The 23,976-nt window shown below is 33.7% G+C and overlaps 2 protein-coding genes across 3 annotated transcripts; one reads left to right on the top strand and one right to left on the bottom strand.

Moving 5' to 3' along the window:
• The first annotated feature begins 582 nt into the window (after positions 1-582).
• Positions 583-2,570, top strand: LOC105663555 (uncharacterized). Of its 2 annotated transcripts, none has more exons than XM_076538971.1 (3): positions 583-1,023; positions 1,081-1,300; positions 1,363-2,570. In XM_076538971.1, exons 2-3 carry the CDS (start codon positions 1,192-1,194, stop codon positions 2,202-2,204), a joined length of 951 nt encoding a protein of 316 aa, XP_076395086.1. In that variant the 5' UTR covers positions 583-1,023; positions 1,081-1,191; the 3' UTR covers positions 2,205-2,570. The 2 variants fall into 2 exon arrangements, with proteins under 2 accessions (XP_076395086.1, XP_076395087.1); XM_076538972.1 differs by having other exon boundaries at positions 583-993.
• A 1,005-nt stretch (positions 2,571-3,575) lies between these two features.
• On the bottom strand, positions 3,576-22,879 carry LOC100880654 (uncharacterized). Its single transcript, XM_003706663.3, has 4 exons — positions 22,216-22,879; positions 21,744-21,902; positions 17,409-17,512; positions 3,576-4,382 (listed from the first exon to the last, which is right to left on the bottom strand). Exons 1-4 carry the CDS (start codon positions 22,637-22,639, stop codon positions 4,077-4,079), a joined length of 993 nt encoding a protein of 330 aa, XP_003706711.2. The 5' UTR covers positions 22,640-22,879; the 3' UTR covers positions 3,576-4,076.
• Between the last annotated feature and the right edge of the window lie 1,097 nt (positions 22,880-23,976).

The following is a 23,976-nucleotide window of genomic DNA, read 5'->3' on the forward strand; positions in this document are numbered from 1 at the left end:
TAAAATATTCAGTATGTGTTCATATAGTGTGTTGACTGATGAAATTCATTGGAGATAATTTAAGAACTATTAGAAATTAATACCTTCCATCTGTTTCAGTATCTTTTTACAGTTTTAGTAATGTAAATTGAATGCTGGCTAATTATATTTAATATTGATGTTGAATCTGTTAATGCGTTCCCGGTAAAGAGGTTTAAAAAAGTATTCTGTAAAGTGGTAATCTGTTCAAAAAATTCTTTGATCAATGGAAAGATATTCTTTCTTGTTACTTTAAAGCACTTTCTGCTTTAGCATATTACTGAAGATTATTAATAATGTGACATTATGGTACTTAAGGAACTTTGAAGTGACTTCAAAAGTTCAAATCTTTTTTTACTATAAAATGTTAACATTATTCAATTTATTTAAATTATTCATACTTTTAATTAATTAATTGGTCACATTGGACGATTTAATTTTTCTAATTTTCTGTTATATAAATTTTATTTAATTATGTACAAAAATTAAGTTTTAAATAGTTAATAATCATCATAATAATTTTATATCACTTTTTAACATTAAAATGTCATAATTTAAAAAATTTGTTTCATAGTATAGATATAAAATGTCCATTGTGTGATTTTAACCTGATATTAAAATTTTATAATTTTCCACATTAAATTAACTGACTGTATGAAAACTTCCAAAATTGATTGTTTAAATAATACACTGAATAAAATATTAAAATCGAAAAAAAATACAGAGAGTAAAGTTTCATAGTAGTAGAAGATATTTGTACGTTGGTGGCGCTCTAGGCCACCCGGGAGTTTCAAAAGTCAAACATGTAGGAAATTTTAATATTCCGAAATTAATTGTTAAATAATTGCTATTTATCAACGACGATATTAATTTGAAAACTGGAGCGAGGAAATTAATCAAAAGTTTTCGTCCGCGTACTTTTAACGAGAAATCTATTACGAAATCGATGAAGATGTACTTAACCTCTTATTAACAGTAAAATTAATTTTCCAATACCGACTCAAAGTAAGAGATATACTTTTTTATTTGTACAAAACAGTTATTACGTTTAATTACCTTCAGATGCAGATTAAAGTTTACGTAACGTGATGTTTGCTTGATATTCTTTACAAATGGAATGTAACCTATCGAAAACCGCTGACTACATAGTCCGCATAGTTCGACAAGCAAACAATGGCAGAGAATGCGTTTGTGAATGCTAACCGGCACCCCAAAAATAATCAAAATAACGAGATAGTTAATAACAATCCACGCACGGAAAATCCGTCCTCGCATAACTCAAGTAAATTTCATTCCCAAAATTCAATTACAATTAAAATCCTTAATAACTTCATTCCACGATAGCCGAACCTGAAAGTACGAAGAAACGAAAATCCAAAAATGTTGATCCAGCTTCGTCGGAGACGCAGTCCAGGAATCCGGTGAGAAAATTGTTTCAGGCTTGCATTCAATGCTGCAGGAAAAAGAAGACTAAGATAGTGAAGTCGAAGACAAGTTTCGTCGAGAGTATTAAAGAAAAGGCTAAGAAATGTAGAACGAAGAAAAAGCGAAGTAAACAACGTGCTGCTGCCACGGAACATCCGGACAGAGTGGAAGATAAGCAGGAAAAGAAGATCGAGGATTCGAAAAAGGCTAAAAGGAAGAAACGTAAAAAAGAGCGTAAAAAGAGTGAGCCTCAGGATGTTCCTCAGGACTATTCCGAGGATAGTCCGACCGCCTCTCCGCCGGATCACAGAAAATTGTCGCATCAGATTCTGGGGGCAGAGGCACAAGACTTCACGAAGAGCTGCTGCTATTTGTGCGCTCAGAACGCGATGGCGATCGCGGCTGCGATTTCCGCCCAGAAGGATAAGTCTAACGTGTACATTCAGACTTCCGTTCGCTTCAAAGAGAGAACTGATACCACCGATAAAAGTTGCAGCCCCATGATGTACGTTCGCACGGTGCAGTCGTCCGTCAAGGTGAGGACCCGCGATATGGGCACCCTTCATCCGGAGAAGAAGAAGAAGAAAAAGGCGAAACCGAAATTGAATTTTAAGAGATTTAGTATCATTCCGAAAGTAAAGCTTCCTGGATATCCGAGGGTGCGAACCGTTGCTTGCGAAACGGATAAATCGATGGGACATAATAATATACCACAATGTAGGGCGAGACATGGAACACACTGTGTGCCGGAAAAAAAGTGACAATATTGTCCGAAGAGATGTTAGAATTTGCATCAAGTTTAATAAATATTTTCAATGAGATCTGTTTTGGGGACAAGTCTTTTGTGAAACTGGATGTATGTCGCGTGATAGGAATCTGACTTTAACTGTTGACGAAAGTTCTTAGAGTCTAAGCTTGTCTCAGGGTAGTCAACCCAAATAACGTTCCTTACAGCTTCCCTAGATTTAGCAGAGCTTTCGACTAACATTATACACCTAATTCTTGTTCGTGTGTAGTAATCTTTTCCTGAGATTTAGCGGTAAATAAACTGTTTTATATTATGAGCTTTTTAACACCATTTGAATTTTGGTATCATTTTGATAAGTATTTTAATTAATCAAAAATAAGACTACATATTTTAGTCAAAAATGTGTAGAATCTTAAAAATATTCGTACTTGATAACTTTATGCAATTATTTTATTAGAGAACATCCAGATGTTTATGCTCCCGATATACTTTCGTTTTTGCTCCAAGTAATTAACCTAACATCCCCAAGTTTATCCACTGGTGCAATTTTACGATATCTTCTTTAAAAATTGCACAAGTACAGTTGAGAATGTAATTACTTTCGCAATTCACTGCATATGAATTTTACAAACTATATTTGTTATTCATGCGAACATTATTCATACGCAATCTGCAGCTTCAAATACAAATATATTCAAACTGTATTTACTATGTTCCTAATTTTCTATTTCGTTCATTGAATCCAATATGAATATTTTAGAAAGCATAACCTCAATTTATACAAATTTTATCATTCATCTGCAATTATTTCTATGCAGTGTATAGGATTTAATATATTAACTGTTTATTTATATGTAAATGATCAGTGATGTTTTCACCTTTCGTTTATTCATACGAGAGTGTTAGAAATTAAAGCCAACTCAGTTTTGTACAAGTAATTTCATTTATATTTATGTCAATATTCCTATGCAGTCTGTAGCTTTCAATATAAATTTATTTTAATTATACACTCACGCTATGTTTTAAAAAACATTACTAACTTTTTGATTATCTCATTTGCATTTCTTAATTGTACATTTAAATTCTTGAACTGTTTTTTTCTGCTTTGAAATTCTATTTTATTGCCTTGCGAATGGTGTAGCTGTCACCAGTGCCGGATTAAACCTTCATGAGCCCTGTCCAGGCTTAACATATTTTTAACATATGCTTAACATATTTTTGTTTCTTCACAAGCTTTATAATTGGTTGTGTTTGTCAGTCTAACGAAAGGGTGTTAATAAAAATATGAATCTTTTTAATAAAACTGAACTGCAACATTTGATATTTCCAAATATCTTTTTCTGTCAGAAAGAAACCTTGAATAATTTCTGACTTTATAGCATCGTGATTGATCGCGATTTCATCAATTAAAGAATTGAAGAGTTCAACAATTAACCAAAAATATAAATTGTAGAATAAAATCTTTGAAAAATTTTAAACACCAGAAAATTACGTTGATGCAAGTTTTGCTTAATCCAGCACATTCGGCAAACATCCAACAAACAAATCCACAAAAATCAGTTTCTTAAAGCTCTATTTATTATTAATATCGCAGTTTATGTACATAAAACATTATCGTACGTTCGGTAACTTAAGTTCACTCTTAATCTAACTTTCCAACCCTTATCCGTTTTCCAACCTTTATCTAACATAAAGAGTTCCATAAAACATAACAATACACTCATAAAGTGTTCCTAGGACTTTACAAAAATTCTTGATGTCTCAAATAATTTGTTGCACATTTAAAAGATTCCGGAGTCTCCCGGATAAGGGTTAACGTTTCCCGTTACAAGAACACGATTGCACTTTTTTCATCCGTGGATAAGTAGTTCGAATCGATATTCGTTCATACGGTATCCGGTGAAGATACCACAGATCGCGACGGTATCGTCGTTGCGTTAACGTTAGCGTCATCTGGCGACGGATTCCCAAACACAAGGGGTGCCGTGTAGTAGGGTAGCAAAGGGTACTGTGCCGGTGGAAAATAAGTGGGTGGAAACAACCCTTGCCTCTGAGCGATCTTCAACCTCGAGGTTAGCTGCTTCTTCCATTTTGTGCGACGATTTTGAAACCACGTCTTGATCTGCACCTCTGTTAGGTTTAGGGACTTTGAGAGCTCCATTCGTTTACTTACACTCAGGTACTTGTCGATCTGTAATCCAAATTTTTATGTTAAAGGACTTTTCAGCTTTTCTCAAAAATATTATTCTTTGATCGTTAATTATATTTATTTATTTAACCCCTTCCCATGGTTTGACGAGTCTCACTCGTGACGCACTTGCAGCTCAAATGTGATAAACCTTACTCAAACTTTGAACATTCCTCAACTTGAAATTTATGTCCAACTATAAGTTACATTATCAAGGATACCTGAATATAAAATACTCACAACATTTTAGTTTTCTTTATTCATTTTAATGTTATAGTCCTGAATGGTTAGTCTTGATTGACGCATCTGTTAAATAAATGGCACAGGAAGGGTTAATGTATGAAGTGTTACGTGCGGGAAGCGCGCGTATAAAGCCTCGAAGATTTGTTTGCCCTAACAATATTAATTGTTAACGGGACTTTATGTTTTGTGGATCCGGAGATACGCTAGTCCCATACGGGCCCTTTCACAAGATCGCAATGAATATAGGATATGACGGAGGCAATAAAAGAAATGTAATTCAAAATAATTAAAAGATACAAAAGATTATATTTTATAAAATATGAAGAGATTAGAATGGTAGCGTATGTAATATAATGTAAATCAAAATGAACTGAACAGAAATATTGTAAATATCCGAGACGCGCAATTCGTAGATTCGAAGGAGAAACAATTACTCAAATACAAAATAATTTTATAATCCAGTGAGGGAAATCCCAAAGTTAAATAATTAACTACTGATTTACTTGCCGAAAAATTCATAAAATAGCTGGAAGAATAAAGGAAACAACTCACCAAAATATGTGTACTTGAATGAATTTAGAATTAACAACCTCTTGCAAAACGTGAAATGCCAATTACGCCTGGTTCCTGGGAAGAACACACACACATGAAAGCGCTCCACCAATGATAATTTTGAACTGACCAATTGTGAAATTCAATTAAACTATAAAATAAAATTATACGTTAAAAATTAAAAAGAATAAAATTGAATGTGATTAAATGGAAAAATAGAATAATTAATTGAATTGAAAATTTAATGTGATTATATAACGCGAAAGTTTTACGTGAAGATAGAGTCTTTGTCTGAATTTTGCACTTTAACAAATTCAAGAACAAACTCGTCTCTAAACCACTTCACGGACCCTCGACACGCACCTCGCGATTATACACCGAAGAGTGTCGCAACTTGCACCTCTCGGAGAAGACCAGAGTGGGCCTAGTCCGAAATTGTTTATGTTGCAGTAATATGCGCCTAACGAATTAGGCTGCGAGGCCAATGCGTAAGAGACCGTGATTCGTTAATTAGGTGGTGATGGTGGGTGCATGTGTTCCTCCCTTGTCCAGCTCTTATCTTTCTCTCTTTCTATATAGTTCTTTCCTTTACCCTTGAGCTATGGATTGTTAATTAGCTATTGAATAATTTTACATGCATAACCAATACAATATAAAATGTTAATCTGTATACATTATAAAATTTAGAACGAAACATTATCTATTTCGTTTTACAATTATTAAAGTTAAATCGCGCTCGGTACTGTAACTATTGTGGGACTGATTGACGTGTGCGTATTAATAATAACGGTATAAAGAAATACTATGGGTAATTTATATAATTTTGTAGTGTTGCAAAGACTATTTCTATTACAATTTTATATTGCGTCGTGGGCCCTTGAGGAACATTCCAGAACGCTTGGCGTTATCGGACCACACGAGTGTGACTTCTGTTTATATTCGGCGGTTCGGAGAAGTGAAATGATCTAAGATTTTGGCCGTGGGACCACGTTGATTTCAAGGAAGGAATGTGTTATATTAACAATCATAGTTTAGTCGCCAAAAGATAGTCTATCTAATAAACATTGAAAGACCGTTACTGCGTTCGATCAGGGTGTTCCCAGAATGCAATACGCATTATCGATACACATCCGGTCGGTCAAAACTACAAAGGAAATTTTGAAAAAGATTCCTGTTCGGAACGTAACAGTCCTCCCTCCTTAGAATCATCGTCGTCCCCGACGATACGTATCTGCGGTAACTATGGTAATTGTGATAAAGTATTCAAAAATTTCCTGTGTCCAAAGCGTGTTCTGCATCTTCCTTGGTATGAAATGTGACAAAATCTGGTTGACTGGTGTTTTCTGGAATATTACAACATGTTCTGCTCCATATGGGATAAATACGGCCATGAGTTTGTTCTTCCTCGTGTCTGGTGCCAGTCGACTAACAAAGAGGCGATGACCTTCGTTATCAATTTTGTTAATACTGTATGTAGCCATGATTAACCTATAACTTAAGCAATTAAGTAAGTAAAACAAAATAAATATATCGATCAGTCAAAAGAGAACTGCAATAATGGAAATGACAATCTATTAAACAAATATTTGTGACTAATTTTGAACTAATAAGTCTAAATATTGTGTGTATATATATATTGTTAGTTTATAATAATTCGCGGTGTATGTGACGTCGGTTGTACGGAAACAGTGGAGAGTTCCTCAAGTGGGATTGTAGTTTCTTCTTTAGATTTAGATGATGATTGTTTCTTCTTTCTGCATAATTGTAGTATGTAAGATAATGGTTTGGTTGGACTCCAGAAATAAGCGATCATCAACCCCAGAACTACTAGTGCCTGAGTTACTAGAGTTCCATAAGTCAATCCAAAATGATATCTTCGATCGCGATGATGCGTCTCCAAATTTTCCAGTTTTGTCTCTATTTCGTATAAGGATTCCATTGTGTTTCCGATGGCTGATTTTGTAAGACTTGGTTCAAATTCGTCAATAGACTTGATGAAATGATACTGCTCTAATTTAGGTGAAATCTCACTAATGTTTAAAAGCAAATTTGGGTTGTAGTAAAATTGCTCTGCACTATTGAAAGTTTGAACTCCAATCAGAGTAGTAGACCTAGTTTTAGCTATACAGTCTGGGTCTATTTCCACTATTCCTGTTCCTTGAATGGTGATTAATGTGTTCTTATGATGTTCACACAAAAATTGTAAAGATTCTGGTTCTGTAATTGAATATAACCATCCTCCTGTGTGTTTTAGTCGGAGCCAATAGGGGTCATGCGACAGTGCTATTTTTATATCGCAAGTCCGTAAGCTTTCCTTATGTGGTCGTAATAATAAGGATATTTCACATGATTCTGATACTGAGGTTTCATACAGAGGTACTTCTAATTTGCATAAGTATGTGTACCAGGTTTCTTTGCAAGAATTTAGAAAAGATTCGGTTGCGCCAAAATATGTACTGTGGTCGTTGCTTAGACCTATATATGGATGTCGAGGCGATACGGTAGCCCAAATGTTTGAACCGTCGCTTAAATTTTGTAATATCGGTAAGCTGTGTAGTTGATATAAGTGGTATTCCATACGGTTGACTAACGGTATGCGTATAACTACAACTATTTTATCAGATCGGTGTTCCAAAGACACTTGGCTTATTTTAGCAATTTCTTCGATTCTTTCGTAATTTCGAGGTACAGGTAGTTCGTATTGAGTGATAGAATGATGAATTTCGCTTATAATAGCTCTTAGTTTATATCTGTCCAACAGAGATGGATGTAATTTTCCTTCTTGTGCCGAAAGTATGATGGTTACAAGAGTTTGCGCCGAGGTGATATAATGGTTCAACGAATGTTCAATAGAACTTGCGTATTGACTCAGTGCAATTGTGTAGTTTAATAATTTTTCCTCGTCTAAAATTTCTACCAGCTCATTAATTTTTGCTCTATTATCTTTCATTTTGGTTGTAAGATTCTCTATCAGTTTATGTATGTTATGTACTTCACTTATGACTACATGTGTTTGATTTTTCACAAGTTGCATTATTTCCTTCTGATCAGTATACAATTTGTCTATCTGTGAATCATAGTACTCTGCGTCGTCCGTATTTAATGTGCCAAACAGTGTACGACTGACTGATCCAACAAATTCGAAAGGAGCATTACGACGAGTTAGGGTTTTCGGTGGATCATCTTTCTCCGTTCCTCCTATATTAGATTCCAAAGCTAATTCCTTAATTTCTGCATGTATCTTCAGTGCTTCTTCGATTTTCGTATTGAGGTAATGTATACGCAAAACAGAACTACATTCTAACTTAACCGGGAACTTTAAACATCGCTTGTAAATGATATTTAGGTTTGTGTATTCCTCCGGAAATTCATGTTCTAGTCTATTTATGTCTATCGCTACTATTACACGCCAATCAGCCCTTTGAAAACGTATATTATGGAGCCTTTCGTAGTATAATCCAGGATTAGCTTCGATGCGTGTCAATCGGTATGGTTCTTGAGCTCGGGTGATTAATATAAAGAATACCAATGCCAACCATGTGTATGCCATTCTTCCCTCCTAATTTACAATAATTTTAGTTTATCAACATGTTTCGTGACCTGCTTTCCATTAACTTCCAGGATAACATTATTCTTTTCTAAAATTCCAACTATTTTATATGGTCCATGATAACGCCTACTGAATTTACTTTTTCGTGCTTCGTTAATGACGTATGCCATGTCCCCTATCTTACCATTAAACGGTCGCGATTTTGAATCATAATAAGTTTTAGATCTTTGCTTTGCTTCAATTAAATTATTCCCTGCTATTGTTTGCATTTCTGAAAGACGAGTTATTAGATCATGTAAATACGAATTATACGTAGGTAGTTTATCGTCTATTGTAAATGAAGTCGGACACCGTGCAACTTTTCCAAATACCAACTCAAATGGTGTAAAATTTGTAGCTTCATGTACTGAGGTGTTGTAGGAAAACATTGCAAAAGGTACTAATCGATCCCAGTCGTCAAAATTATTTATGTAATGACTAATGTATTCCGTTAAAACAATGTGACTTCTTTCTAACGCGCCATTCGTTTGTGGTCGGTATCCAGATGTAGTTACATGTTGAATTTTAAAAGTTTTAGTTAAGTAATAAATGATTTTATTGAGAAAACTCGTTCCTCTATCGGTCAAAATTGCTTTGGGTGTACCATAGTGTAATATTAGATTTGTTACTAAAGCATGAGCTATTGTTTCAGCTTTTATGTCAGGTATGGGAACTGCTATGCAATATTTTGTTAAATTATCCTGTATTGTCAGAATGTGTCTATTTCCATTAGGAGTGACAGGTAAGGGTCCTACTGTGTCTACTGATACCTTTTCGAATGATTCCAGAGGTGTGTCAGTTATTATCATTGGTTCTCGAGTTTTTGCTCGGACTAATTTTTGATTTTGACAACTATTACAAGTGCGAATAAAATTTTGAACATCATTACGTAAATTGGGCCAATAAAATCTTTCACGAATTCTACGATATGTTTTAGTAACTCCCTTGTGTCCACCAATTAAACTTCCATGCAATTCTGAAATTATTTTGAGACGAAGTTCTTCGGCTGGTACTTGAACATTACCATAACAAAGTGTTATTTTTATATTACTATCCTCAAAAGTATTCACTAACATATTCGCTAGTGTATTCTGACGTAATGTATCAGTAAAATCGCCAATTTGTGATATTCTAAAAGAATTGATATTTAAACTTAAAAGAATTTGTTTCAAATTTTGTAAGCCAATTTTTAAAATTTCTGTAGATAATTCATCAAAACAGTTCTTTTTAATAACTACACTGAAAACTTTATATTTTCCGCGTTTTGTGACTAGTACTTGTCCTAATTTTGGTTTAGAATTCTGAAAATTTCCTGTATTTATGATACCTAAATCAGAAAGTAATTTACTTATGGGAGTAATTAATCGACAATCTGAAGAGATAAAATGAACATAATGTGAATGTCTGTATGTTAAATTTTCTCGAGAATAAGTTACTATCTTTTGAGTTTCGGAAGGTGAATCTAACGGTAAATTTTCGGTAATTTGAATTCCTGAAAAATCTGGATTATGTATAAAATTAGATTTCGATTTTGACACAGTAGCATTCTTTCCTCCCTCCTTAGATTTCAATTTGGCTTTTGTTTTGGAAATGGGAGTGGATAATGCTAAAGGATCTGATGTAGGAAACTGTAACTGTTCTAAATGTTCTTGTAAATCTTCATCACTTAAGTCTGAGTTAGAGTCTACGTCTGCTAGAATTTGTGTCTGTTGTAATGTAGTGTCTTCGTCAGATGTAATGTCAGAAAATTCTTGATTGCTTTGATTCAAATTTCGTAAAGTCTCGTCATCGCTGTCACTACTATAAGCTTCTGGTAATTCAATCATTGCACTCTCACCTGATTGAACTATCTCTGAACCCTGTTCGATTTCGTCCAACACAGGAGACGCAGTAGTTTCCTTCTCTGGAACTGTAGGGATACCCAGCATTCGTGGTTCTGAATGAAATTCCAGATTAGGTAACACACTCCTGCGACGACAAAATTTTGGAGCATCGGATAATTCATCATCTGAACTATCGTCGGAAGATTCAGAAATGCGCTCAGGCTGGAGCACTGCAGGTTTAGATTTTGATCTAGTCCTAGTAGCTATTGCCTCTGTATCAAGAGTCGTCCGAATTTTATTTCGCTTGCTTTTCGAACCTAATGGTCTACCTCTTTTCCGTTTTTCAATCGTATCAGTCTGTATTGCAGGTTGTAATGGAGTTTTAGAAGATTCGGGACCAGAAATTGGAAGTAAATTTCGTATTTTAGTATTCAATTCTGAATTGCCCTGTTCGTCAGTCGAAGATAAGGAAAATTCATCGGAAGATATTATTTCGTGTGTGATAACCGGATTACGCGATAGAGCATCTGCATTAGTGTTTAATTTACCAGATTTATGAATAAAATCGTAATCGTAATCTCGTAATTTTAATCTCCAACGAATCAATCTCTGTCCTGGATCTTTTATTGAATTTATCCAACGTAACGGTTCATGATCGCTAACTAATGTAAATTTTCGTCCGTACAAGTATGGTCGAAAGTGCAAAATCGCATATGAAACTGCTAAACATTCTTTTTCGGTAGTAAAATAATTTTGTTCTGGTTTTGTTAAAGTTCTGGATAAATATGCTACTGGTAAATCATGACCATTAAATTCTTGACTTAATATTGCACCTATTGCATAATCTGATGCGTCTGTTGTTAATGTAAAAGGTTTATCAAAATTTGGATACTGTAAAATAGGACTTCTGCATAATGCTTTACGTAATTCTAAAAAACTCTGTCTTTGCTTTGTACCCCAAACGAATTTTGCGTTTTTCTTTAATAATTCTGTCAGTGGTTTGGCCTTTTCTGCGAAATTTTTAATAAAACGTCTATAATATCCTGCTAAACCTAAAAATTGTCTAACATTTTTCGGATTCTTTGGTCGAGGAAAATTTTTCACTGCTATTATTTTCTTTGGATCGGGTTTCACCCCGTTTTTACTAACTACATGTCCTAAATATGCTACTTCTGTTTTTAGAAATTCACATTTATCCGGTTGCAAAGTTAATCCTGCGTCAGCTAACCTCATAAATAGTCTATGAATTTTCTTTTTATGTTCTTCTAAATTTTTGGCATATACTATTATGTCGTCAAGGTATACGAAAACTTCGACACCCTGTAGGCCACGTAACACTAAATTCATTAGTCTTTGGAAAGTTGCTGGTGCATTTTTGAGACCTTCAGGCATTCGAACGTATTCGTAATGACCTGTGGGTGTGGTAAAAGCTGTTTTATGGGCATCTTTTGGATCCATTTCTACTTGTTGAAAACCACTAGTTAAATCAAAGGTTGAAAAATACTGAGCTTCACCAATATGATCCAATATTTCAGCAATATTTGGTAACGGATATGCATCGCCAATTGTTTTCTCATTTAATTTTCGAAAATCTATTACCATTCGCCACCTTGGATTGCCTTTAGAATCAGGCTTCTTCGGAACAATCCAAAGCGGTGAATTATATGGTGAATTTGATGGTTTTATAATCCCGTCAGATAATTTATTTAAAATCTGTCTTTCTATTTCTTGTCTATGAATCGGTGGAAATCTGTATTGTCGCGTATTTATTGGAATGTCATCTACAGTCGGTATATGGTGCTTAATAAACGATGTTGCTTGCAATTTATCGCCAGGTAAATGAAATCTTTCAGGGAATTCTTCAATAAGACTTATTACGTGTTCTCGTTCTTCCGTATTTAAATGATCCAATCGTAGTCGTTTAACAATTTCTGAAACTCTATCTGAAGCATTTTCTAAATTTTTGTCTTCTGAGTCGGAATCGAAATATTCTTCTTCTGGAAAATTATGATATTCAAACGGAACTAACTCTTGGGCAGGTATTTCTACCTCTACATCTTTATCTAATGTATTGATAGCCAAGACATGACACACGCCACTGTCGTTCACAGAGACTGCAGCTTCGCCAATGTACAAGCCATCAATGTTTTCTATGAGTGGTAAATAACCTTCTTTTAGATTAGCGTTTATCACATCTATTGCTATAGGTTGTCGTGTTCTTGCTTTAATCAAAAGTACTCGCGGTTTTAAATTTCGACGTTCCACGTATTGTTGCATTGAGTTTTCGTCTATGAATCTAATAGGTCTGATCGGATCACTTTGAGTAACTAATGTGTTATGCGCAAAAGAAATTTCAGCCTGTTCTTGTCTAAGATAGTCTTGTCCTAATAATCCATCATGTTTCAAAAGAAAAGTTGATTTTACGACATGAAATCTAACCGGTCTATTTTGCAAAGTCACGATTGTGCTACCTATTGTTTTTATCTTTTCCGTTGTTATACCACTAAGTATAGCCGAATCATCTATTGAAACTGTTGTGTCTTCGTGTAGTGAATTTAGTTTTATTATATTTATTTCCGCGCCTGTATCTACGAGAAAATTAGCTGAACCCGTCCGTAGCTCTTTCGCATGCATTTTTACTATTGGTGATTCGCGTTTCATCTCTATGGTAAAAGATGTTCGTTCTGTTCCAAAAATTTTACTGTCGGTTGACGCTGATTTTTCCCGAAGCTCGCCGTCGCGTCCACTCGACGAGCGTTTTGAGAGTTTAAAGAACCTGATCTATCTTGACTATTTTTGACTGGATGAGGAGAAGGTGATCGAGATTTTGGAGCAGATGGAGAATTTTGAGGCGGTATTTTGGTTGTAGAAGGCGAATGAGATCTAAATCTGGATTCTTGATGGTTATTATGATCATGATAACGAGTTGAACAACAGGAAGAAACATTACAATGACAATGATGTTGTACTGGTTGAAAATTTTGAGAACAACAAAAATGATAATGTTGCATATGTCTGGGTGTACGATATGGACTTGGTGTTCTAGATCGATTTTCATCTTGTATCGGATAATTTGGAAATTCTCGGTGTTGATAAGATGAATATGGATTATGAGAATATTCACGATAATTATTAGATCTGTAATTTTCACGTGGATGGTAGTCATATCGATATTCTGGATTAATAGAAGGCTTATTCTGTTCATAAGATGGTACAATTCCGGATTTCATTCTAGTTTCGACTTTAATTGCGACTTCTAATGCTTTTTCTAATGTGTTTGGATCTCGTGCGTCTACTGCTCTAGCTAATTCGTCTGGTAAACCTCTAATGAATGCATTAATAGCTGTTGCTTTTACAGGCTTTAAAATACTGTCCACGTCGTCAGCGTAATTGTCTTTCAATAAATTTTGAAACCCACTAATTAAAATTCTCAAACGATCGTAAAAAGCGTAAACAGATTCGTTTCTTTTCATCCGAATATTTGAAATCTCTTGCTGATAATGTTCGTAAGTTTTTCCCGGAGCAAACCGACGTTTTAAATGTTTAATTAATTCATTAATTGAGTCAAAGTGTAAATCGCAAATGCTATCTCTTGCTTCTCCGCGTAATTTTGTTAAAACTGCACGTATAAAAGGTCGTTCTGATTCTGGTGGAAGACAATATGCACTGTTTTGTATATCTATAAGAAAATCTTTAAGCGGTATATTATTTCCGTCGAAATATGGTATACTAGCGATGGCTTGTTGTATTGCAAAACTTTCAGCAAAAGTTGCAGTCATTTGTTCGGTACGAGAATGAGACTCTGCGCTCGAACCAGCGCTATGCAATGGTTGCGACATTTTGTGTTATATGTTAATAATTTTGAATATACACACAATAAATGATATAAGTAAAATCGTAAGAATATAAGTGATAATGGCAATAAAATCCAATAGCAAGCGCCATCAAGGGAACCAAATTGCTTTTCCTTCCAATCTGTGTAGTAACAAATTGCAAAATTGCGCTTCTCGAATTACTTCAAAAATTTAATTTTTTGATTGCGATCCTATGAATACGAGTATCTCTAAACCTTTTGAAATTCCAATTGTAAGATTTTTAAATTTTAATTTTGAATAAAAGAGAGTAGAAATTTTGAAAAAGAGATCACACCGTGATTTTAAAATATCACACCGTGCTTTTAAAATATCCCACCGAATTTAAGGGATCCCACCGTGATTTTAAGGATCCCACCGCTGCCACCAATTTTCTTCTAGGCTGTTACGTGCGGGAAGCGCGCGTATAAAGCCTCGAAGATTTGTTTGCCCTAACAATATTAATTGTTAACGGGACTTTATGTTTTGTGGATCCGGAGATACGCTAGTCCCATACGGGCCCTTTCACAAGATCGCAATGAATATAGGATATGACGGAGGCAATAAAAGAAATGTAATTCAAAATAATTAAAAGATACAAAAGATTATATTTTATAAAATATGAAGAGATTAGAATGGTAGCGTATGTAATATAATGTAAATCAAAATGAACTGAACAGAAATATTGTAAATATCCGAGACGCGCAATTCGTAGATTCGAAGGAGAAACAATTACTCAAATACAAAATAATTTTATAATCCAGTGAGGGAAATCCCAAAGTTAAATAATTAACTACTGATTTACTTGCCGAAAAATTCATAAAATAGCTGGAAGAATAAAGGAAACAACTCACCAAAATATGTGTACTTGAATGAATTTAGAATTAACAACCTCTTGCAAAACGTGAAATGCCAATTACGCCTGGTTCCTGGGAAGAACACACACACATGAAAGCGCTCCACCAATGATAATTTTGAACTGACCAATTGTGAAATTCAATTAAACTATAAAATAAAATTATACGTTAAAAATTAAAAAGAATAAAATTGAATGTGATTAAATGGAAAAATAGAATAATTAATTGAATTGAAAATTTAATGTGATTATATAACGCGAAAGTTTTACGTGAAGATAGAGTCTTTGTCTGAATTTTGCACTTTAACAAATTCAAGAACAAACTCGTCTCTAAACCACTTCACGGACCCTCGACACGCACCTCGCGATTATACACCGAAGAGTGTCGCAACTTGCACCTCTCGGAGAAGACCAGAGTGGGCCTAGTCCGAAATTGTTTATGTTGCAGTAATATGCGCCTAACGAATTAGGCTGCGAGGCCAATGCGTAAGAGACCGTGATTCGTTAATTAGGTGGTGATGGTGGGTGCATGTGTTCCTCCCTTGTCCAGCTCTTATCTTTCTCTCTTTCTATATAGTTCTTTCCTTTACCCTTGAGCTATGGATTGTTAATTAGCTATTGAATAATTTTACATGCATAACCAATACAATATAAAATGTTAATCTGTATACATTATAAAATTTAGAACGAAACATTATCTATTTCGTTTTACAATTATTAAAGTTAAATCGCGCTCGGTACTGTAACTATTGTGGGACTGATTGACGTGTGCGTATTAATAATAACGGTATAAAGAAATACTATGGGTAATTTATATAATTTTGTAGTGTTGCAAAGACTATTTCTATTACAATTTTATATTGCGTCGTGGGCCCTTGAGGAACATTCCAGAACGCTTGGCGTTATCGGACCACACGAGTGTGACTTCTGTTTATATTCGGCGGTTCGGAGAAGTGAAATGATCTAAGATTTTGGCCGTGGGACCACGTTGATTTCAAGGAAGGAATGTGTTATATTAACAATCATAGTTTAGTCGCCAAAAGATAGTCTATCTAATAAACATTGAAAGACCGTTACTGCGTTCGATCAGGGTGTTCCCAGAATGCAATACGCATTATCGATACACATCCGGTCGGTCAAAACTACAAAGGAAATTTTGAAAAAGATTCCTGTTCGGAACGTAACAGAAGTAAGGGGAGGATCAAGATTTGTCGCATTTATTTTTGAGGATATTAAAGTTTCCTTAAAAATATTATTCTTTGACGTAATTTTTTAGTTATGCACGATATTAATTTATTTATTGTATGAAGTAAGGGGGGATCAAGATTCGTCACATTTATTTTAAAGATATTCAAGGTTCCTTAAAAATATCATTCTTTGACGTAATTTTTTAGTTATGCACAATATTAATTTATTTAGTGTATGAAGTAAGGGGGGATCAAGATTCGACCCACATTTATTTTAAAGATATTCATTGTTCCTTAAAAATATTATTCTTTGATGTAATTTGTTAGTTATGCACACTATTAATTTATTTAATGCATGAAGTAACTGGGTGATCAATGGAGGATTTTACATTTTATTAAAATAAAAAATAGTATTCTTTAAGTTGATCTCAGGAGTTAATTTTGCATTAAAAATTCTACAGAAAAATTGGATGTCGTATTTAGTTAAAGAGAAATAAAATTCATATGTGTGATTTCAAGGAAAATATTTTATGACATTTTATTTGGACCACCCAGTACATTATACACATAAATAAAGAAATAAATGAAGGTTATGTTAATGTTTAGGGTTAACCACCCTTAACTTCCACAGTTTACAAGTGTAATATACATGAAGTACTTTATGACAATAACATTAAAATATCATTTTATTATGTTTCTTTTTACTGTCTGGCAAAATGGTCCTCATGCCGAATAAACTGTTTTATGACTAACACAATTATCAAATAATAAAGTTATCAAGTTTATTGTGGAAAGTTTGAAGAACTGTAAAAAGGACCTATAGTGTTTTGACCATCATGGTCAATGATTGTTTTAATATTTCTTAGGTTTCAATTTAAGTAAGTAGAAAAGAGTTCAGCCACCACTGGTAAAGAAGATTTAATCTCACCTTAAATTCCGATTCGAGCCTCTCCAGTTGTTTAGCGCTGTACGCCTGCCGCGGTTTCCGATCGATCCCCGGCTTCCTGGACCGTCGTCCACTGGGTTTGGGTGCTGTACAAACAATAAAAATACTTGAAACGTTTGACCAATAAGCGAACATTTCAACGAAGTTAAATATTAATCGAATGCCATCTTTGAGCAAGTGACAGTTGATCGCGACAGACCTTCCCGAAGATTTATGATAGTGATAATAAAAATTTAACATTATAATGATGTCCCTTAATTGTTCGGCTAACTTTGTCAGCTTGTACTCAATTACCACTTTCTCCGGTACGCTGTGCCGATTGGACCGCGACTAGAGTTACCGTGCGTCTCTAAAACATGTGGGATTGTTTGAGGAACGTGTGACATCTTAATGTCAATACGAGCCAGAACGTGGCAAAGAGTTGGACAAACAGTTTATACCGAGGAACGTTTGGATGCGATTATCATTATGGTGCAAAGAAGTTCCACACATTTCCGTTCAAGAGGTTATATGAGGTATTATACCGTTGTTAGTCGCATTTAGATAACATCACACCGCGGTGTAACTCGCGTCAAAAATCAATCGTTAACTACTACAAAGGAATCGTTAATTATCAATTTTATGAAATCGAATAAAATTGCAAGCTTTGTACATGTTTCGATTTTAAGGAACAATTTTATGTCTTGTAGCTTTATGCATTTTTCTGTAGGCTTGTAAGAGGTTCAATGTTAGGTTCAATTCATTTGAACTAACTTTAAACAGAACAAAGTTTGCATTTATCTTCTTTCAGTAATTTACAATTTTATTATATTTTTATATTTTTATTTTGTAACAAAATTTAGTATCCATTTGTCGATTTCAGACTTTCTATTTTATATTACAAAAATTATTTTTCTTTAACACTAATCTTATATTAAGTATATACAAGTATAACTTTTGTACACCTTTTGTACAATTTTTAAAAAAATGTCAAAATGGTCTCACAATATTTAAAATATAACTAAAATTTTATTGGGGTTGAATAATTTTCTAGCGCCATTTTGAAGTCATTTAATTACTCAAACAGTTATATATGCAAAATTTTTCTTGATTTAATAAAATTCGAGGAGAAGCAAATATTTTTAAAGCTGACGTCATTTGTCTGTTTTCGTACACTTTTTTCACACTTCACTTTCTCGTTGATGTTTCAACACGATACTTCTTATGGAAATCATATAATATCTTGAAAATTATAATGATTTTTAAAGGTAGAGTTTTTTTTCTACGATGATATATTAATCATTTAAATATCATTTATAGGAATTTAGAAATTTAATCATTTTCAAATTTGAAATTTTAAAAATATAACAATATTGAATTGAAGAAATTAATTCTAATTCTTTGAATACATAAGAATTTCAGGTTTTTAAATTGCAATATTTCACCTTATTTTTTAATATTCCTAACAAATTATAAAATACAAGTGTCAATAAAATGTGTACATTTGACCCTCCATAATTTGAATTAGTCATTAAGACTTTCCGTTTTTCCCGTGTTTCCGATTGTCCAATTCTCCAAACCCTAAAGGTCCTAATGACTACCTCTAAAATAAACTTCATTAATATCTCTTCCTCCCACATCCGTAATTTGCCGAAACGAAAGAAAACTTCAGATAAATTTATCCCCGACATAAAAAGCACGAACATTTCCAAGTGGCAGATAAATCACGTTTTTCGTAAATCACGTTTTGCGAAGAACCCCAATGTTTGCTCGAACTGATCGTTTCTCCTACGTCACATTAATTGCCTTCTTCACACTGGTGTGAATTAATCGGGACAAATTCGTTGTGCAAATCGGTCGTGTTTCTTAGAAGAGAGACTATTGGCCAAAAAGCGAATACAGTGACGAAGAACGAATACCTGCGAGCCAAGATTTACGAGTGTACGGAGACATTTAGCACCTCTCCGGAAGGTGGTTAGAGTAACGTCGTTGATAAATGGGTTCCTAACAGCATGGCGGATGGTAGCGAAAGAACAGAAACAACGATGGCGGATTCTCTGGCAAAAATTATTCACGTCTCAAAAGATCTGTCACTCTTTTGTAACAAATTATGTTAACACGTTTGTATGTACTAAATGTTTATTTACCTGTGTAATTAAATAAATTCAATTCACTGTTCTATGTTAAGAGTTCTATTGGAAGAATTATTTTTATCGTTAATACTTGTCCTGAATTTTAATATTAGTTATATTGATTTATTCACATGATTACATGAATCAATTTCAGTAAATTCTATATAAAAAATATTTCTATTTAAACAATTAATTCAATCATTAATATTTTATCTTGAATTTTAACATTAGTTTTCATGATTTACTCGTGCAGTTACATGAATCAATTTCAGTAAATTGTATATGAAAAATATTTCTATTGAAACAATTAATTCAATCATTAATATTTTATCTTGAATTTTAACATTAGTTTTCTTGATTTACTCGTGCAGTTACATGAATCAATTTCAGTAAATTGTATATGAAAAATATTTCTATGGAAACAATTAATTCAATCATTAATATTTTATCTTGAATTTTAACATTAGTTTTCTTGATTTACTCATGCTATTAAATAAATCAAATTCAAACTTCAATTCTATATGTACAGTACTCATATTCTAAGAATTAATTCAATCATAAATTATCCTGAATTTTAACAATAATTTAGTACGATTTGTCCATGTAATTACATGAATCAAAATCAACCCTCAATTCTACATAAACAGAACTATTGTAATAATTAATTTAATTACATACACTTTATTCTGAATTATAATATTGTTTAACATGATTTTTAATGTAGATTTTTACGTTAAATCTGTTCAAGTTTTGCAGAAATTGTGCTGAAATTATAAAGTGCATAAATGATAGATGATTTCATGGCAGACAGTTCAATTAGATTTGTACAAAATAATTTGTATAAAATACACGAGAAAGTACATCAAATCCATCAAAGATTAGTTAATATTTAATTTGAATTTTTCATACAAAGTTGTTATCAATTAAATCAAAATTGACAACAAAATTGTTGATCTGAAGTTTTAGCATGAATTTTATAAATTTTTCTGAGTCTCTAATGATTTTATCGAGTGTTTAAGCACTTGAGTAATATTTACAGTGAAAAATGAGCAGAAAGGAATTAAAATACAGTCCGATAAATTAAATTTACACGAGCTTGACATCCGAGCAACTAAATATTTTACACCTGGCCGGTAACACACCGAAACATCATGGGGATGCAACACCCCAGCTGTTAATGTGACGTTCGCGTGTCGAATAGCTGTTACCATAGGCGCCTCGAGTAATATCCAATATTCCCTTGGAGCCAAGAAAGAACCCGACGATTTCGCTCTTCCCGGCATTGTTCGCGAAAATGGAATTACGCCGATAAGTTATTACGAGCGGATAATTAGAGTCTTTTGTTGTCACAGAAAGAAACATGTCGTTGTTTCAAAGAGTACCTTAGGAGACGCATTTTTTGAAAGTTTTCGTATTTGATGTTTCTGTATGATGCAAAGACTAGTTTCATGTAAAGATTTAATACAGCATTTCTAAAAATAGGAATTTAACAACTTTCTTCATTGTGAACAACACTTTATTGTGGTAAAAAGGGGTAAATTTTGGGGATAGCGAAGATTTAATTCAGGTACATGAATTTTGTGGAACAAGCAGTGATTTTATTTTATTTTTTATGTAATTGATATCTAAATCTGCTTTTCATATGTTTATTCTTTTCATTGCTTGTTGAGACGTAAATTATTTATGAGAAAATATTCTTTCATATTTTGTATGCTCACTTTATACTGAAGTCAGGGGTTGAGAAATAGTCGGATGATAAAAAGGGGTTGTGACGGGAATAAATTTAAGAAGCAGTGATACGATGGAATATTATATATATTATGTTTTTTAAATGTCTATTTCATTACAATTTTTAGTCTCCATATTCATTATTTGACAATTTTGATTTCTAGGTTAGGAGCTTCTCATGAGCGGCAAATTTAAAATCGCAGAAGAAACTCACCCTAACTAGCTTGTAACTATTACATATTATTCACATATTATTTCACACATTATTTTATCTTTTATCAAACACATGGATCTAATAAATCAAACTAATAAATAAATCTAATTATTTTGTAGACTAATTTGAATTGTTATTTCGTTCAGTTTCATTTTAGGTCCGCCCACTTTATATTTACGTAATTTCCAAGTACTCACTTGGAAATTACATAAATTTTCAAGCATGCTTGTTAGAGTTAAGAGGGTTAGTACAAACAATATTTACCTTGTAATCCGAACAATTGACCAGGTTTTGTTTGAGCGAACCAACTGTTGTATAAAAGCGACGCAGAAGCTAAAGACGTTGCCGAGTATCCTGAAGGATCTGAAAGTGTGACTTCGGAGTAGGATAATCCTGTTGGAGTGTACAAACTCGCATTTATGTCTGTAACAGTAAGATTATGCAAAGACGTAATTTACTGTAATAATGTCAGACATATTTATTTGAATCAAGTTTCATCTCGAAGAAAGACTTTGAATGAGAAAATCAATTTTCATGAATTTGAAAATCAACAATTCAGAATTTCAAAAACAATGAAATGAAATCTTACTTGAATATCTTTGAATTAAAAATTACTGATCGTTTGCATCTGGTCTCAAAACTTTCAAAGCCTTATATTTCCATTTGAAGAAAGAATCATCCCTAAATGTCTACATTCGAAACTGTCTTAAAATTATAATTAATTTGTCACAAATACCCGAATGCGTAGCTGGAACAGCAGTAGGTCTAATAAACTGACTTCCGTCCATTTTCTCCTCCCTGTCTTCCGGTTCCTCATCCTTGTCCTCAAACCCACTCAGCCCCGAAGCCTCGTTATCCTTCTTCTCGTGTCTCCCAAGTATATTATCAATCGTGAACGCACTCGAAGCAGCAACCGGCGAGCTGTTCTTCCTCTCAACCTTCCTGTGAACATCTTTATAGCTTTCGTTGCTCGAATCCGACGCGTATTCCATCGTATCCTGATGGCTACCAGGACTCTTCACGAATCGATCACGATTTTCCCTCGTTCGCTCGTAATCATGTATCTTCGCCTCCTGCTGTAACGACGCTCGTCGAAGATCATAAATTTCATCGCTCACATTGCTGTGATTTTGGTAAAGCTCCATCGTCGACAATGTCATTGGTCACTCAAAATCTAATTTTAAACACAGCACTTTCAAACTTGCACTTCACGGTTTCTATTCTTCAATTATTTTACATGTTGTACTCCTTGTGTAGTAACGTGGTCCTTTGATTTGCATCCTCCGTATAGGTCCATTTTTCAGCGCAAAATGCAAAATTTTAGAAAGTGATCTGACGAATCTTTGCTCACATTTAAGCTCTAATCCGCCACTAATCTCCCTGTCAACCTTCAGCAAGTACCTCAAAATGTATGACAGGTGGCACGTGTCTGTGGTCCAGAAGGACCTCCCAGCCTCCCCACCAGCCGCTTCTGAGGGAAGGTCATCCAGAGATGCTGCAGATCTATCCCCACTCGTTCCTGTTACCTGATCGGAGTAGGGGTCAAAAGCTTATTCACACCGGTTTAACGTTGCTTTTGCTATCGTATCCGGCGATAAATCGATAGAATGCCTACTCGCGATAAACGTTTTTTTGCGAGAGGTTGCCTGACGCATTCACAATTTTCAGAATTACTAAATCATTGAAGATTCCTTACAATTTATAGCCGAATTGTTTGACGACGTTAGGTAATGTTCTATGAATTTGACGTGTCGTTTGCATCTGGTGATTCAGGATTGTTTGAGAAGTCGCTTCCTTTCAAATTTTTATCTGTAGATTTGAGCTACCCTTTACGTAACCTTTTGCTGATTATTGTGTACCGGGATGAATCGGCGTGTCGTTTGCACTTGTTCTTTGAGGATTGTTCGCGAAGTACATCCTTTCTAACTTTGTTTCTTTTTAAAGTTTTTGCGTAGCTTCTTGATATTCTTCTTTGAGGTATGTGTTGAGGTAGAGTATTGAAATTTTGAGCCCATTACTATAATTTTTTAGGAAATTCTATCATATTCATTTAAGCTTTGAGGTAATTTTTAAATGAATTTTTAAATACAATTTTTAAATTAATTTGTCAAATATTACGGTAATTTTTAATGAATATTATATTTCATTTTGTAGCTTATACCTGCTAATGCAGTATTAATAGTTGAGCTGTTATGTACATATACTTAGGGTGTTCGAATGTGATCAAGGGGATGATAATACATATTTTTGAAGGTAGATGGAATATACAATTATTATGGCAGTTATCAAGATTTTTCACAAATTTATAAATTTTGACATTATTTCGAAAATTGTCATAGTTCATACAAGTATACCTATTTGAAAAGGGGTTGAAACTAAAAATTGTCTGAAACCATTCAGTAACTTTAAGATTTACATAAAAATTACAAAGTAACGTTTACTAACGTGTTCATCATTTTAGTCTGAAATTTTGTATAAAATAATTTATTCCAAAAAG

This window comes from Megachile rotundata, chromosome 13 (genome assembly GCF_050947335.1).
Source record: "Megachile rotundata isolate GNS110a chromosome 13, iyMegRotu1, whole genome shotgun sequence".
NCBI lineage: Eukaryota > Metazoa > Arthropoda > Insecta > Hymenoptera > Megachilidae > Megachile > Megachile rotundata.